This window comes from Antechinus flavipes, chromosome 1, assembly GCF_016432865.1.
Source record: "Antechinus flavipes isolate AdamAnt ecotype Samford, QLD, Australia chromosome 1, AdamAnt_v2, whole genome shotgun sequence".
In the NCBI taxonomy this organism is placed as follows: Eukaryota; Metazoa; Chordata; class Mammalia; order Dasyuromorphia; family Dasyuridae; genus Antechinus; species Antechinus flavipes.
The window spans coordinates 650,274,820-650,293,114 of NC_067398.1; the positions used below are offsets into that span (position 1 = coordinate 650,274,820).

At 38.9% G+C, this 18,295-nt stretch overlaps 1 protein-coding gene across 3 annotated transcripts in view; it reads left to right on the forward strand.

Annotated features, from left to right (window-relative positions):
• The window catches only part of PUF60 (poly(U) binding splicing factor 60), a 33,715-nt gene that overhangs the window by 4,768 nt on the left and 10,652 nt on the right, over positions 1–18,295 (forward strand). For 2 of the 3 annotated variants that reach the window (XM_051971389.1, XM_051971390.1), the window contains exon 2: positions 12,970–13,038. The exons of the other annotated variant lie outside the window; for it this stretch is intronic. In XM_051971389.1, the coding sequence (XP_051827349.1) occupies positions 12,970–13,038 (69 nt within the window). The remainder of the gene's footprint in view (positions 1–12,969; positions 13,039–18,295) is intronic. 3 annotated transcript variants of the gene reach the window in all.

An 18,295-nucleotide genomic window follows, 5' to 3' on the forward strand; every position in this document is an offset into this window, starting at 1 on the left:
TGGTACATCCAGAGGATAGTTCATTATATAGATTTTGGAAGTCATCACAAAGAAGGAGTTGATGAAATAATGAAATGATGAAATAATAGAGGAAAACTCAGAACATGGATGATCATTCAACAAAGAAAATCTAAGAAAAGTCAGTTAGGCAGGAAGAAAGTAAAAGCAGTACCTCGATATGAGGGAGATGAGAGTGTTCAGAAAGACCATCTTAATACTATCAAAAACTATAGGAAGGTAAAAAATGAGGATTGAGAAAAGGTCCTTGAATTTAACAGTTAAAATATTGTGGGTAACCTTAGAAGAGAATGACTTCAATAAAGAGGGAGAGGTGCAAGGGTCATCAGGGGCCATCAGGTCCAAGCCAGGCCTAAAAGAGAACTGAGCCCCTTTTCAATAAGCCCAGTAGTTATTTCATCCAAAATGTTAAATTCATTTGGAAGATCCCATTTAAATAAATTTTGTTATTTCATCATTCTTTGTAATCAATATTTAAATGTCATCTATATGTTTATATGTGAGATGACCAAATGTTCTCTAAGAAAATGTTTATTATTGCCTTTGGATATATACTGAAATAAATGAACTTGATCAACTCCATATTCTTTTTTTGCTTGAGGTAGACCATTGCACTTTAGTTAGCTTTATTGGGGAGGGGGTCCTTTAAATTAAATTAATTTAAATTATACCTCCATTTGTCTATGAAATTTAAGCTCCAACTTCTGTCATTAACTTTCCAATCTGGGTCCTGCCAACCTTATACAATATTCTCCTTCATTGTACTTGATGTTCCGGATAGCTTAGACTACCCACTGTCTTGTATTATATTATTCTCTATTGTTTTTTCACTCCTTAATATTTCTATGTCTCCTCATCTCCTTCTATCGTTGAATTTTAGTCCATGGGGTTCCAGTTATATTCTGAATTCTTTAAAATCATCTGTTCCAAAACTCAGGGTGTGCATTTCAGATTTTACCCAAGTTTCCTCTTTATCACAAATTGAGTGCAAGTAGGAACTTGTAAATTTTCCATCACTAGAATCCCTTTTCAGGGATAACAGAGAACTCTCCTCTTTCACTATTGACATTGTACAAAATTTTAGGTCCATTTAATCAATAGGCATTCATTAAGAAATTGCCAGGCATGACCTTAGGTGCTGAATCACTCAACCAACAAGCATTTAGCACTTTTTGTTGTCCAGGCACTGGTTAGAAAAAGTAAAGACAGTTTTAGCTCTCCAGGTCACAGTCTAATGTAGATGTTAACATGAAAGCAACTCTGTACAAACAAGATAGACACAGAATAAGTTGAATATAATTGGTCTGAAGTAATCAGAGGGATCAAGAAAGTAATAGGGAGCATGAGTTTTATTTAGCAGGGAAGTGACATGGTTATCATTTATGCTTTAGTAAAATCACTTCAACAGCTGTGTGGAGGATGGATTGGGGAGGGAAGAGACTTGAGGCAGACAGACTAATTTATAAATTATTAAAATAGTTCAGGTGAGAGGTACACCATTAAAATTTTTACCTTTGATGTTACCAAAAAATCCAAAAGCCTATAGATGCTGCCAAATGAGTTTTATTTGCTTTTTCATGAAATCTCTTCTGTAGGAACATTTGAATTAACACCTGTTTTGTAGGTTGATTCTGTGAGGTCACATTGGATTTGGGTAGAAAAGAGGGTAAATTTCCAGCCACCAATCTTCTGGGTAAGTTTAGCAGTGGAATAGCCCTGCCATCCCCAGGTAAGACTGGCTTAGAAATGAGCTTTCACTGTAGTAAAACAAACAAAAAAATGTTTCTGGAACCCTTCCTAACTAACATTAGTTTAATTTCTATAAACCGCTGATAAATATGGTATATTCTAGTAACTCTTAAGACATTTAAGTTTTTTAATTACAAGGGTGTTATCATGTAGGAATAGAGTATTACGCATGTAAAGAGAACAGTCAAAGATTCTGAATTAGGTCTACTGTGGAGTATTTGCCAAAATAGAATTAGGCAGTTTAGTTTTGTCAGCACAAACATATATATGGTCAATGATGTGAGACTGTTGAGGTATGAGCTCTGAAACAGCTCCAACATGTTTCTGCAGCTTCCTGGTTTATCTCTTGTTACGTGTATTTAGTTTTATTTTTGTTTTTGTTTTGTTTTCTTTTTTAACCAGCTAGATCCAGCCTTCTAATGTTTGGTCTTCTGTGGCCAGATAAAGCTATTCTTTGGATTATACAACTCTGAGAACTCTCTTTCCTCCAGAAACTTTTGTCTTTACAGTGAGTCAGAGGTGGTCAAGATACCCATTGACCTTTTTCACTAGAGGATAAGTGAAATATATAGCCTCTTAAGGATAAAGTGGGGACTTGTTCTGTTGCCTGCCTCTGTGTATACTCGTAGTCTACAGTACTCTGTATTATAGTTGACCTAGCTTCATCTAATCTGACCTGGTGGGTGTGCCAAAAGTACCCCACTGACTGAATCCATTTATACTGTATTATTAGACTGTTGATATGAGTAGGACATAGCTTGCCTTTTCCTTAAAAACCTCACTGTCTCTGTCTTCTTATGGCTTCAGAGATCTTAGTGTTTAGGAAATGGTACAACTAAGTATGGTTTTAGTGCCCTAGCAGGTTAGCTTTGGTCCAGTGACACTGGCCTCTTCCTGTTCTACCAAACAATGCATTCCATCACTTGGCTTCACATTCTCACTGTTTGTCCCTTATGCCTACCTCTCCTTGCTCATCTTTGCCTTCTGGCTTCATCTCAATTAAAATCACATCTTTTACTGGAAGCCTTCCCCAGCCCCCCCAATTGCATTCTCTCATTTGCTTTTTTCCTGTTTTTCCTGGATATAGCTTATTTATATTTGTTTGCAGATTATCTCTCTCCCATTAGATTATAAGCTCCTTTAGGGCAGGAATTGTCTTTTTCCTTTTTTGTATCTCCAGCACTTAGCACAGTACTTGGTATCTAGTATATGCTTAATAAATTTTTGTTGAATGACTGAAATCTGATTAACCCTAGTCCCTCTACTGTGAAGCCCTTTATTCTCTCATTGACTTGTTGCATTGCAGCCAACTTCTGATATTTACCATTCTTGCTTTCATCATTTCTGTTTTCTTCTTTTCTCTCATCTGTCCCCTTTCTCTGTCTCTTAATTAAATTTTTGTTTTGTGCCAGAATAATTTGGCCTTTCCATTCTGGTTAATGAAAATATTTTTCCTTCTGGTTGTCGAACTGTACTCATTGGGTTGGGAAGGGACAATGAGCTTAAAGGTTGGTGTTCCTGGTTGTGATCCATGATATCCTTTGACAATGCTTTGGTGGGTTTTTTTTTTTAATCTCTAGATAAATTAGGCATTTAATTATGTCCTCCCTTTCTCTATTTTGTTTTCTTGGTATTCTGCTCTCATGTTTGCTTAACCTTGCAAGTCCAGAGCACCAAGTACTATCCTGAGGCAGAATAGCAGGGAAGATTTGAGCTTGGAAATGCAATGGTATGGGAACTTTAGACCTTTCATAGTAGATGAGTTGATAGTATGTATATATGCATGTTGTTATTACAACATATATATACATATAAATACACATGACATGTATGTAACATATGTAACAACATGCCACATATATATGTTGTTAAACTACAAAGGTTTGTGTTTTTTGTTTTGTTTTGTTTTTTCTCTTGCAAGAGCCTCATTTGACAAGTGACTCACAGGATCGTAAGAGTGGAAAATGTTTTCTAGTGGAGATATCTGCATCGAGTCTAGGTTTTGTTTTTGGACTATCCTTGAAATGTCCTTCTTTCATTTCTTCTATCATTTCTTTCTCATCTCACCCCTACAAAATAGGTTTTAGACTGTAGGTCCCAGATCTATTTTTCATAATGTAGTATAATGGTACTATCCTTTTGTCCTAGAAAGGAACACTTCCGTGTCATTTCTGTCCCTGTTTTTTCCCTATCATGTGTCAAATCCTTCTCTAGTTTTCTAGATGACGGGGATCATCTGGATCTACTTGCTAAGAGGAAGCTGGAAAACTAATCTCATGCCTTGGGGTGTGATGAAAAGTAAAAAGTCATATAAATTTCCAAGCACTTATTTGTTGAATGGGAACCTATATTTTCCTTGTTTCATGGGTATGCAAGTTCTGGACCCAAACAACATAGTTATAGTAAGGTAGTTCTGAAGAAGAAAGTAAAAATGGTCAGGACTTGAAGCTGGTCTGGGGAATATGTGGGAGGTGGGGAGTGGGCAATTATTAGCATTATGGGAAATGACTGGGGCACTATGGGTTCATCATGAACTTCCCTCAGTACCTTGGACTTTTTCCACTTTGGAACAGCATACCATCCCCTCAGCTCACTTAGCATGAAATGTCCCTTTGTAAAGCCTACCCATTTCTCCCATTGGTGAGTTCCTTCTGGAGTCTTTTGTGGAATGACCAAAGCTGGCTGCTTTTATTCTCCTTCCTGTCATCCTTCACTCTTGCTGCCTTGTATTTATTTTCTTCTTTCATTAGATTTGTAGATTCCTTTAGGGCAGGAACTATCCTTTTGCTTATAATTGCATCCTCATTGCTTAGCTCTCTGCTGAGGACAGAGTAAGCATTTAATAATTGCATTTTTCTTCCTTTTTGCAGGCATTGATCCATCCATATGTATATATGTGAAACTAAGGTATTTTGAACCAGGCTGCTAGCCTCAGGCCAGTATTTGGGAAGGCTTTTTGGTGGCTTATGCCCAGATCTTTTCCACAGCTGCTAGTATTGTTCTCTGGAGATTTATTTGGAGGCAGCTTGCAATTGCTGGAGAGTATTCTGAGGAGTTATGTGGGCTCCCACGTGGGAGCTGGCCTTTTGAGGAGACAAAGCTACTTTCAGCCTTTAGTGATGGGACTGGCAGAGCTACAGGAATGAGTGGTTGGAACAGCTTTTTGAATTACAGTTTGTACTAACTGACTTTCCCAACAAAAGTTTCAAAGGCATACCTTAATGCTTTTGTCCTTTTTCTGCCAGGGATATTCCATAAACTGTGATGAAGGATTTCCCCCAGGAGAAGGGACCTAAAGGCTGATTTGATGTCATACAATTCAGTTTCTTATCTGAGCAGAAATCCCCTCTACATCTCTGTTGATCATTGTTCTCTCTTGAAAACTTCCTATTCAGTCCATTTTATCTAATACCTCCACACCTTTGCACCTTTTCCCTAGAACACAATGCAGTCTCTCTTCACTTCTCTGAGTTTCTTCCTTCAGCCCAAAGTCTTTATCTCCTTGATTGTGCTTATTATTTCTTTCTCAAATTATCACATATATACTTATTTACTTATATGGTTCTTGTATTACATATGCTTATATTCCCTCACACTCTAGAATGTAAGCTTTGTTTTGTTTTGTTTTGTTTTCTTTATATCCCCAAGATCTAACACAGGGAAGAAAAGAACAGGCTTTTGTTGCCTGTGTTCCAGGCATTATGCTAAACTCTTTAAAAATATCTCATTTATTGCACAGCACATTCTAGGTAATTGACATCTGTTAAATTTAATTTTGAACAGGTCTAATTGTTAGAAAGTTTTTTTAAAGTAATTTTTATTGATGTCTTTAGGTTTTTAGAAAGGGTTTTTAAAACTACTGTTACTAGTTTTCCTTATATGCCTTTCCTTCTTTCCTAGAGTCCCATCCATATAATAGTTTTCTTAAGACAAAAAGAAAGAAGAATCAGTATAACTAATCAATACATTGAAAATGTCTGAAAATAGGTAGTGATTCATATCTCCCATCAACAGTGGGCCTAATCTCAACTCCTTCAACAATGACTACTTCTATATTTTGTTATCTTTGCCAATTTACAGGATGTGAATTGAAACCCCAGAGTTGTTTGATTTGCATTTCTTTTATTAATGATATGGAACATATTTTTTCATGTAGCTAATAGCTTGTAATTCTTTTTTTGAAAACTTTTTATAATCCATTGGATTAATCCTTTATCCTTTGGAGAATGGTTTTTAGTATTTTATATGTGTGTGAATTGATATATATAGATATACCCTTAAATATATCTGTGTATGTGTTTGTCACACTACACTGAATTTTTTCCATTCTTATCCTAAGTTGTTGAATGGGAACCTATATTTTCCTTGTTTCATGGGTATGAATTAATTAATTTTGTTTGTGCTGAAATTTAAGAAATCTAAGCCTGATTTCAGCCAGATTATTTTCTGGTTTTCTAAACACTTTTTATCATAAAAGAAGTTATTTTGTTAGGAAGTTTTTCTTTACATTGTGCTAAAATTATCTTTTAACTAATCTCAATCATTTTTCCTAATTCAGTCCTATGGGACCAAGTAAAACATCTAATCAGTTTTACACTTGATGGCTCTTCAAGTGTTTGAAGACCATAATTATGTGCCCCTTAAATCTTCTCTAGGCCAGTCAATCCATTCTGCCTTCTATTGAACCTCCTATGACTTTATATGGAATCTCTTCACCATCATAGTCATTTTCTTCAGTGGACCCGCTGTCCTAAAATGTAATACTCAGAAACAAACACAGTAGTTCTTAAATGGTTTTTAAAATAGTTTTTAAATAGTACAGTGGGATTGTCTGCTCTTTTGTTCTGGACTAGTTGCTTCTTTTAATGTAATCTAAAATTGTTGTTATATATCAAACCAAATTATTTTGAGGGGTTGGAGAAGTAGGAAAGGTCTGTTTCAAATGAGCTGTTTCTTTTCTTGACTCATCTTCTTCTGTCCTGTACTTGCATATTTAATTTTTCGTATTCAGGTGTAAGATTTTATGTAGTTCCTTTGAAAGTTTGTCTTATTAGATGTAACTTGTCCTTTTTAGCCTGCTGAGATCTTACTGGATCCAGACCTTTTCATCCAGCATGTTAGGCATCCTGCCTGGTTTCATGTGTGTCATCAAAGAAGCCATTAATTAATGTTGAACGTAACAGGGCTAAGGACAGATCACTGGAACACTCTTGTTATATTAAAAAACCTTTCTCCAAAATGACATTGATCAATGCCCTTTGGGTCCAGTTAAGTCAGTCAAATTTAGATCTACCTTAGCTAATGTTCTGAGGCCCAGTGGTACCTAACCTGGGGGCTCTAGGCTCCTAGGGACCACAGAATTACTGCAAGGAGCCAGGTATGAATAAATTCATAATTAAGCAAACACAACTTTTTTAGATGGAATAAACATTTCATTTACAGATGCTATTCAGATCCAACCTCTGGAATTAGCCAGGGACCACAGTCAGGTCATTTAATTTCTAAGTTTCAGTCAGCTCTCTGAGATTTATCTAGTAAATTGCATAAAGTATAAACAGTTTTGGGGGTTTTTTTTGGCACCATCAAAATCACATTCTTGGTGCATGAGTGCTATAAATTAAAAACATCCAAATTCATTTTAAAATGTTATTAATTTCATTTCTTTTTGTTGTCTTTTATCAGTCAGTGGCTATAGTTATAGGAAAGCTTTTTTCAGTTTTTTTTTTTTTCATTTTAAAAGAAGTCCTACTTAATAGAGTTTGAAAACCATGATCAGCTCATATTTTATCAGCTATCTACAAGGCAGATCTACCTGCCAAAAAACACTGTCAAATAGGGAAATAAAGTTAGTCTGGTACAACTTATTCTTTATGAACCCATGCTGGCTCTGTTGATCACCATTTCCTTTTCTAGCTCTTCAAAAGCCATTTTAAAAATAATACATTCTAGAATTTTCTCAGAGTCAGGGGCAAGGTTACTGGGCTCCAGTACTGGACTTCCATTTTTTTGAAATTTGGTCCAACATTTATCTTCCTCCCTCCCTGTGGTCTTCCTTTCTGATTTGGGGAAGACGTTGACAGTGACTCTATAATTATCTTTACATATTTGTTGCATACCTTCCAATGTTATTTAGTCAGGCAAGGTTATCACAGTCTGAAAGTCATTCTCCTTGGTGGAGCAAAGAAGAGAGCAGTTTTGCTTTCTCTCTATTGTCTATTAGCTTCCCATACACCTCCGTCAGCAGCAAGATAGTATTTTGAGCTTTCTTCCTTTTACCTCTGACACATGTTTAAACTCTATGGTTATTCTTTGTGTTCTTTACCAGTTGTTGCTCATTTTAAACTTAAGTGCTTTTGATATTATACTACTGCATCGTTTGTGTTCATTCCCAGTTTTCTGCTCTTCCACCTTTTTATGCGACTTAAGCATTTATTTTTGTAGTAGATAGAGAGGCTTATCAATTAGGAGATTGGACCTTAATTCCTTACTACTAGTGCTTCCTCCGTTGTAGTCTCAGTTATCGTCCTAAGAAATGAGACAGGACCTGGACGTGTTAGAGATGGCATTACCAGTTTCCTTGACAGGTCTGACTTGTCTGTTCTAGATTTGGGGTATGTTCCCTAAATTGCCTTACTCTGGAAAATGATGCTTGAATATCTGGGACCACCCCTGTCCTTATTCCCTTATCTTACTTTGACTAGGAGGCGTGTAGCTAGGGAATGGTTTGGAAAGAGACTTCTCACTTTGGGATATTATGCTTTTGGGGCCATTAGTCTGGAAAGAAGGATATCTACCATAGCAGTCATGGATTCTGCCCTTTCCGCCATGTGCCTCAATCAGCTCCACAATGAGAAAGACAGAGAAGGATGAAATCCTATCTCTTGCCAATGTTGTTCAGTCCTATTCAATTCTTCAGGACCCTTTGGACCTTACTATCCATGGGTTTTCTTGGCAAAGATGCTAGAGCAGTTTGCCATTTCCTTCTCCAGAGGATTATGGCAAACAGAGGCTATATGACTTGCCCAGGAACATAAAACAAGTATTTAAATTTGACAAGTATCTAAAGTTTTACTGATTCCAGGCCCAACACTGTCTGTGATACTACCTAGCTGCCTCCTTGCCATTATTGGTCTTGTACTCTAGGACAAGTAACAACAACTCTAGGATTCAGCAAAAGAGGAAACTGCCTTGTTTTGGGGGGAAGTGCCAAGTTACAGAAATAGTTTAAAGATGAATGGGAACAGTATATACTAAGACAGTTAGAAAATCGATCTGTAGGAGAGTGAGCCTAGAATTGAAGATTGGTCAGGGTTTGGCAAGATGGCATACTTCTCCTTGCCTGGTATTGGTAAATATGGTAGAACTGTGGATTGGTTTTTTATAGCTATCTTCCAGAGGAAGGGAGAGAGGATAGTGACAGTGACCTGCTAACTTGTATCTGTAAGTTAGTTGATCTACTCATCTTCCTTCTATCCCCATACTACCCCTCTCCGAATATACCATTCTCCCTTCTTGCTTTGGCCTCTTGAGTCTTCCTTTTCTCTCTGAGGTGATCCTGAGCCTATTTAGAGCTGTGGACAAGTAAGGCATCAGACCCCTTGGGGATGAAGGAAGGTAGACTAGAGGAGGACAGCAGTGAGGTGAAACTGGCTTCTGTTTCATCAAATGGCAGTCTTAAGAGGGGAATGTTTACATGGGGAGAGATTGGGAAAGGAGGAATAGTGGGACAAATTAAGCAAACATTTCTTTTTTTTTTTTTTAATTTTTTAAATGATATCTTTTTACTTTTATTTATTTATTTATTTTGCTAGGGCAATTGGAGTTAAGTGACTTGCCTAGGGTCACACAGCTGGGAAGTGTTGTGTCTGAGGCCAGATTTGAACTCAGGTTCTCTTGACTTCAGGGCTGGTGCTCTATCCATATTATATCTTTTTATTTACAAAGCATACGCCTGGGTAGTTTTTCCAACATTGACCCTTACAAAACCTTCTGTTCCACATTTTCCCCTCCTTCCCTCAACCCTCTTCCCCCAGATGTCAGGTAGTCCAATATATGTTAAATATGTTAAATTCAATATATGTATACATATTCATACAGTTAACTTTCAGCAAACATTTCTTAGGCATCTATAAGCAAGGTGCACTGCTAGATATTAGATCATAGGATTGTCATTTAAGAGTTGGTCCTAGAGTCCTCTCTAGGACCTTAGAGAGAATTGGTGATCAAATGGGGTTTGAATCCAGGACCTCTAATGTCACATGAATTATATGATCTCAGGAAGCACTTAATCTAAAGAGGAGAAAATACACATACAAATAACTCTGAAACAAGGAAGAATGTGTTAAGGGGAAAGATAAGATCAAGACAGAATGTTATAAGAAATTTGAAGAAGTAGTGATCCCTTTTATACCTATGAAGGGAAGGGAAGATGCTGTGGGAGGTTTCATGGCCCAGGTGGCAATTGAGGTAATTGAAACTTAAAGAAATTAAAAGATTTCACACAACAGAAATTGGAGGGCTTAAAAACTTAGGCTTAAAAAACAATATCAGCAAAGGCACAGAATATAAGAGGGCATGATTACATAGGGAATAAGAAAGTAGTTCAATTTGGCAGGAAAATGGAATGAATGAAGGGCGAATAGTTTAAGATAAGACTGGAAAGGAAAGTAGATTGGACAAAGATTACTGAAACTACTGAATGTCCAACATCTGAAGTTTATATTTTTTTGGTAAATAGTAGATCATTGAAATTTTCTAGAGCAACATAATGTACCAAATCTGTTATGGCATTTAATAGGACAAATAAATGTGGATGCAGAGTCAAGCTGTACAAATAAGAAAAGGATGGAAAAGATAGGCTTCTTCAATGTTTCTCATGTTGGGGAAGAAAGGCTAACCATGTGCTGCTTGGACACAGAGTATGAACTAGAAGTGTTTGGGAGTTTTAGAGAAGATTTAAAATTGATATGAGGAAAAGTGTATACAATTAAAGTTTTCCAAAAGTCAAATAGTTCACCTAGTATGGTATAATAGGTTCCCCTTCACTGAAGGCTGGAAGACCACTTGTTAGAATTTTTGAAACTGTTCAAGTATGCATTGGACTTTTGAGATCCTTGAAATTTGAGATTCTGTAATTTGATGATCTGCATATTGCAATAGGAAGATTATTCGATGGTTACAAGAATGAATTGGAAAGAAGAGTGCTCAGGAAGCTGTTATTAATCAGAGTATTTATTACCACTATTGTGTACTTGGAACTGTTCTGGTTAAAACTTGTAAATTCAGGTACAAAGAATGCAGTGATTCATTTGTGCAGTGAGCTTACATTCTAAAGAGAGAGGCATGTTTAGCTAAAAACATACACAGCATAAGTAGAAAATTTAATACATATACGCATGTAGACAAATCCAAGATAGTTTGGGAGGGAGGACACTATCAGGCACTTAGAACCTGAGGAGAAGGGAGTGCATTCCAGCTTTCCTAGGGTGACCAATTCACAGACACAGAGACGGAAAAGAAAGTGGTTTGTATAAAGTACACAGAGAGGAGCCAGTTTGGCTGGATCATATCTGTGTGTTGTGGGGGTATGTTGATTGTAGACAGAGATAATGTCTATTGAGCTGGAAAGTGAGGTAAGTGCCAAGTTGAAGATTTTAAAAATGAAAAGAGAAATAGCAAGCCACTGGAGTTTCTTATGTAGAGAAGTTTAAAAATAAGTTTTGTATTTTAAAAAAAAATTGCTTTGGGGGTAGTTAGCGGAGTGGATCCTGGAGGCAGGAGGACCTGAGTTCAAATGTGACCTCAGACACTAAACAATTACTAGAGAGGTGACCCAGAGCAAGTCACTTAACCCCAGTTGCCTCGTGCAAAAAAAAAAAAGAAAAGAAAAGAAAGAAGAAAAGAAAAATTACTTTGGCAGCAGTGTACAGAGTGGCCTGGAATAGGGAAAGCATGAGGTAGGGAGACATCTCACAATTTTTATAATCTTATAACATTTACAAAGTGCTTTCCTTATTAACAATCTTCCAAGGTCAGTGAGAGGCCTGGACTTACATAAGTTGTTTAAGGCAGAGAGTGAGTCAACATACTTGGTGATTGGGACAAAAAGAAGGAAAGGGGAGCCCAAGGTTACTTGAGGTTTAAAGCAGGTAGAATAGCTTAAAGTGATTTTGAGCATAGGTTTTGGTGGGGGGAGATTATCTAATGAGTTGCTCATTAGATAGCTAATCTGAATATGTCTTATAAGTAGGTAGAAATTTCATTTGATGCTCTAGGGAAAGACAAGATTTGGAAATCATTTGATAATTAGATCCCTAATGATAAATGAAATTTTCCAGGAGAGAGGATATGTTACGGAAGAATAATTTGCACTTAAAGGATTATATGGTTAAGGTCCCCAGTGTAAGGACAGTTAACTAGGTGCACTTCTTTGCTTCCTGACCCTTCATGTTCTTAGATGTTTTAACTGGCTCTACTCCTTCCCTGGCCTCTTCTGTGTTTGTCCCTGGACATTGGTCAGAGGAATATTCCTAGATTCCTTAGCTCTAAGAGTAAGATAGTTTAAGACCAGGAGCCAAGTGCTTTCTGGGATAATATCCATCAGGGCACAAATATTGGGGGAACCCCTAATGGTGATGGTGTGAGTATTAATTCTTAGGTGTTAGGGGTGTTTATAGGGTTATATCTCTAAGCCCTCAAGGGGGAAAAGGGAATGTACTTCCCCTTAAGCCTTTTCAGGATGGAGGGCATACTGGGGGAGAGTGATGGCTATCAAATTGAGGGACTGCAAGGGGATAAGAGTAAGAGGGGGAGGGAAGGATAGATAGCATCTATCAGGATTAGAAGTCCAGGCCCCAAAGGACACTGGTATCAGTGAGGTCTGTGGTCTTAATAGACAAGGCAAGGCTGTGAGAAGTGTTATTTTGATTGGGTGGGTGAAGCTCTTCATCACTTGGTACCTCTTAAGCCCCTTCATCTGCCTGTGCTTGGGCTGTGCTTGTTCTTGCAGTGGCTGGTATGAGGGGTGGGGTGGGAGGGGGTGTCTTATTGGTCCTAGAGTGTTGGGGCTGGGTTGGGCTAAGGGCTTCCCTTTCCCAGGTTGGAGGGGGTGGGGGGGAAAGGGTGGTGGTGGCTCGGGGTGCCTGGGTTCTATGAACAGTGATTGAGTGCCTGCCTATCACAACATCTCATTCCTGCCTGCAGCAGGTGAATGGCCAGCAAGGAGGGGGGCCCGAGCCATCGGCAGCGGGAGACAAGTGGAAAGCTCCACAGGTATTGCCTTTACCATATTCTCTCTCAGTTTGGAGCACAGACTTATTTTTCAGTGGGGGATGCTTGAAGGCCTTTGCCTTCTTCTGCCCAGGGGTGAAGCTAGTGAAGCTAGATAGGGAGGCCTCCTAAAGCAATGCAGAAAAATGGCTGCTTGTTATCAACTGTTGCAGCCATGGACCACTGGGGCTCTATTAAGTTAGATTCCCAACTAAGAATGGGTCACAAGGACAAATGAAACACCTTCAAAGATTTATACCAGCTGTGTGGTCCTTAAAACCTAAAGCCTTTTGAGGAAGACTTTTCTAGAACCTGATTACATTCAAGACTGTTTTCCAATACAAGGAATGAACTTCCCTGACCTCCAACCTCTTATCTTTCCTGCAGTTCTGAGCTATCTTCTTTTCTGTCCTCTCCAATCTCTTCTGAGCTCATGGTCTCTAGATTCTATTTCTCTTTTCTACTTTTAATGTAGATTAGTGCAGCCCTTTGGGTTAACCTGCCCATTTACACTTTCTCCCTAATCAGTCCTGCAATGGATTAATCTTCCTAAAGCTTAACTGTGTCAGATTTCTAGAAAACTATTTACTCTTCCTGTATACTCGTTCTGTATTCTAAAGATCTGCACCCTAAACCCCTTCTGTGTGGATATTGGAATTTTGCCCTTTTGGGAGGCTCATTTTTATGTGTTGTTGTTATTAGTGATTTCTTGGGACCGATGTGTTCATTCATCCCCATGCTTTTCCATGATAGACCAGTGCCTCTCTTTTGCCTAGCGCTGTTAGTCCTGGTGCTAACTTGCAACCCTTTCAGGATTGCTCACAGCGAAAGGAGAATGCTCAGCAGGAGTCGTTTCTGGGCCTTAGTAGGAATTTTAGGCCAGGTGCTTTTTTGTAGGGATAGTTTAGTGTGTAGAAAGAAAGCCAATACATGAAACTGAGCTCTTTGTTCGGGGTGGGGTGGGGGGGAATAAAGGGAGGGAAGAAGGCAAAGGGAAGTGTTACTGTAGGCCTAAACTTTGTAGTTGAGAAACCCCAGTTTTCTACTCACTGGGGGAGGGGACAGCAGCAGGGAGTGTCAGTCTGCCTCATCACTCCTCTGAAGCACTCTGTCTATTGGCTGAATGGAGAAGGGCCTTTTGTTTCCCAAGACAAAGGATGAATTGAAGGATTTCAATCCCCCAACCCTGTGGGGTTTGGCTATTGGTTACCATGGTTACAGGACATGGCCCCTGTCCTGTAGTCCCCACCTAGCTGTGAGGGTCTTTTTTGCCTCAGAGTTGGGCTTAGGCTGGTAAAAGGAAATAGTGAAGGGATAGAGACAGGTGAAGGTCAGAGAGGGAGAGAAGATAAAAGATAGAGAGGGAAAGGGAGGCAGACTCAACTTTGGAGACTTGGCTTGGGGCTGGACTGGATTGGATAACAATGGAATCTGGCAGGGGCCTAGATTGGTCCCAGGGGTACAGGGCCACAACCATATTTTTACCACATGGAAAAAGGAATGTGCAGGTTGTATTTTTTTGTTTGTTTAAGATGCAGCAAAAACATTTTCTGCCTGTGAAATGTATGCTCTATAGGCCAAGAGGCAAGGAGGGCAGGATGTAGGAATAGACAGTAGCTGGGCTGGGTGTGCTTAGCTGGCTTCAGAGCCTGGATGTTCCCACCATATTACCACCCTGGATTATTCAGTGGTTTTTTTCAGGCAGCTCTTGTTCCTGCTTGAAGGTTTAGAATTTGAATTTGTGTGTCCTGGGACTTTTCCATTTTCCTCTTGGGACCCAGGATTGGGACAGTGTTACTGTCTACCTTTCCATTTTTGACAAGGGTAGTTGATAATTGTTGGGAAGAACCTGGTTCCCAAATGAGTAATCCCCAGTAGTCCATGCCCTGCCCTTTCTTGTTCTTGTGCTTTTATTCATGCTGTCCTATCTATATAGCATGCCCCATTCCTTTTCCACTTATCAGTAACTTGACTGTCACTGAAATAAGTTCAGATCCGGAACACATACCTTCTAAGCACTTTGCCTGCGATTTGGCTATCCTTAAGTATATTGGGGGAGGCAATTTGTCTGTCTTGAAATGCAGAAGAGAAACTGGGTGATGTGTCATTTGTCAAATTCCTTTTTTTTTTCCCAATTAAAAAGTATTGATACTAATTCAGCATTGATGGCCTGTATTTGTGTTTTAACATGAAAAGAAAATGCCTTTGGGAGTGGGACAAGAAAAATAAAATCTAGCCAAAGATTGGTACCTTTTAATTATATCAGTAAATTTCACATTTATTTACCCTTTTTTAGGGTTAGAAATGATGTCATGAAAACTTAAGGGACATGATCCTTGTGTTCAAATATATGAAGGAGTGGCCTGGAGAGAAAGGATTAGGCTTGTTCTCCTTAGCCCCAGAATGCAGGATAAGGACTCATTTTGGGAATACAGGATTGGGCATTAGTGGCAAGAAAGATTTTAATACTAAAAGCAGAATGCATAGGGAGACTTTTTAGTAGAAGTCTCCATTAATGGAGTTAATTCAAGCAGAAGTATGAATGGATAATCTGCCAGGGAAAGAAAGGGGATCCCTTCCTAAGAAGGGAGCTCTGACCAATCCAGCATTTGAAACCTTTCAGGGCTATCCTCAGTGCTCTCTGCTACGCTGTTTTGGCTTGATCTTTTCCCCCCTCCTCTTTCTGGTCTAAGTGGACTCAGCAAAGTCCTAGCAAATGAGCTTTTTGTTCTGCTTCATGTCTGATTAGAGCAGGTGGCTTGTTGGCTGGCCCACCTGCCTGGCTTTCTTCCTATCTCTCCCTCTACTTTATTTCTTGGTTACAAAATAGCCCTGAAGAAAAGCCTGGCAGACACATGCGGTGCTGACTGCTGGCCTGTTCCTATTGAGATCCAAGTGTACCTTAGTTACTTTTTGGATCCTTTCTGGCTTTCTTCCTATCTTTTCCTCTACTTTATTTCTTAGTTACAAAATAGCCCTGAAGAAAAGCCTGGCAGACACATGCAGTACTGACCACTGGCCTATTCCTCCCTGTTGAGATATGAGTGTACCTTAGTTACTTTTTGGACCACTGTTCCCCCCTCCTCTCCCCTCGATCCCCCACCTCCTTTTGAAAAGCTGGAGAGTTCAGGGAGCCCTGTGTTCTATGAATGGCTATGAAAGCTCTCCCTGCTCCAAGGCTCCAAGTTTACAGGAGCTAGGCATTGTCTTTTCTATCTAAAGGTTTTGTAATTGTATTGTAACTTTAAAAGACTTCCAATTTTGATTTCTTCCCATCATCATTCAGGATCCAGGACTAACTTTCTCCCTGACCAGCCTACAAAGATTTCTTCTTTGAAGGTTTTCGTGGCTGCCTTCTATCATCTAGCCCTTGATCATATGCTATCTTGTATTATTGTTTAATTGTTCCTGTGAGTGGGGCCTGTTTTCTAATTAGACTGTGATCTGTTGAGGGTTCAAACTCAGTTCTCATTTCCCTGCCCTCCCCTCAGTATAGTGAAAGTCCAGAACTGTTCAGTGAGCACATATTTTCAGTCAACAAATATAGTGATGGTACAAACCCTATGCAGGACTCTGGACTGCTTGGTATACAATCCTGAGAAAAATAAAAGTAGTTTGCTGTGGGGGCCTGACTATTAGAGGGAAATGAGGGAAAGTGGGATAGTTGACTTTGGAGGATAGATATTATGGGCATTGTTCTTCATGTAATAACAGTTTTAGGGAAAAGATGGGGGAGGGGAAGCAGGAACTATGGAGCCTGGAGATTGATGTATATATAAATATATATACTTAATAAGGTGGGTCTGCATGGATATTCTGTTTTACTGTGACCTCTCTTGTTAATACTAATATTCCCATGCTCAAGAAGTTTCAGTAGCTCCCTATTGCCCTTAAGATAAAATTCAAATTCTGTTTGACATTTAAAGCCCTTTACTGTCTAATTCCAGCCTCACTTTCCAAGATAATTATATTCTAATCCCACTTATGTATTCTATGCTCCATCCAAATTGGCCAAAGTTCCATGTCTTTGTACAAGCTGTCTTCCATATTAGGGGTGCTTTCCCTCATCACTTGTGAGAAAGCATTTTTTGTCCCTTCAAGGTTTAGTCAACATGGTACCACCTGAAGAGTGTTTCTCCAAGTTGTTAATGCCCCACCAATCATAGTGGGATTACCCTTCTTCCCTCCCTGACATAATTTATTCTCTCTTATCTGTGACTAAGTATCCCTCTGGTAGAATAAAATCTTAAGAACAGTCTGTTTCCTTTTTGTGTTTGTATCACCTAGCACAGTACCTCTTGAATATTAGGTGTTTAATAAATGTTGATTGATTGAGAAGGGTATGAAAAGTATGAAAAGACTTGTGGCCTTCAGATATACAAAGATGAGTCAGATAGATGAAGGATCCAAGTTGTTGCAAACTGAATCCAGAGTTCCAAACTAGGAAAAATTGGTAGAAGCTAAAACTTAACTGTATATGAATGTATGTATGGATGGGAAAACTTTCTCATAATAGGAATTGTTCAACAGTGGAATGGACAAACCAGGTCACCATCATTTAGAATCCCTATTAATAAACCCTCAAGGAATTAGACAGGGAGAAAACAGCATATATAAGAGTGTGTGTGTGTGTGTGTGTGTGTGTGTGTGTGTATTTTCAAGATTTTAATAAAGACAGACCACTAACTCCTGGCACTGACTAGACATATTGAATGAAGTGGTATTTGAGCTGAACCTTCAAGTTAGACAAAAGGCATTCAGAAGTAGTTTGTTCCAGGTAAGAGTATACATCTTCATTGGATGTATAGAGGTAATCAGAATTGGAATGTTGAGTTCAGGGAATAACTAGTAGTCTAATTTGGCTGAATTGTAGAGTTCATTAAAGGGAGAAGATACTAGCTGGAAATAAGGTTCTCTTATATTTCCCAAAGGAGATGGGTTCCTTTATTTTGCTTCTTGGAGATGGGGCGGGGGGAGGGGGGATGGACGTTTCCTTTCTATGCCTTGTTTTAATGCCTCAAAGTAAGCTAAGCCATTTTTCTGTCAGACAAGCAGCCTCAGCCTCCTCCCTCTCTCAGGCCTCAGAAATAGGAATGATGGGGAGAGCCATTTGCTAAGCTGGTTGCTATAGAAGACAAAAATCTTCATCCTGTGTAGTTCTTTTATTTCCTAGCTTTTGAGCTCTTTGTTCCTGTGCTATATCCTTCACCCCTGTTTTCCCTCCACCCACTTTGCCTTTGTGTGCATTCTCTGGGGCAAG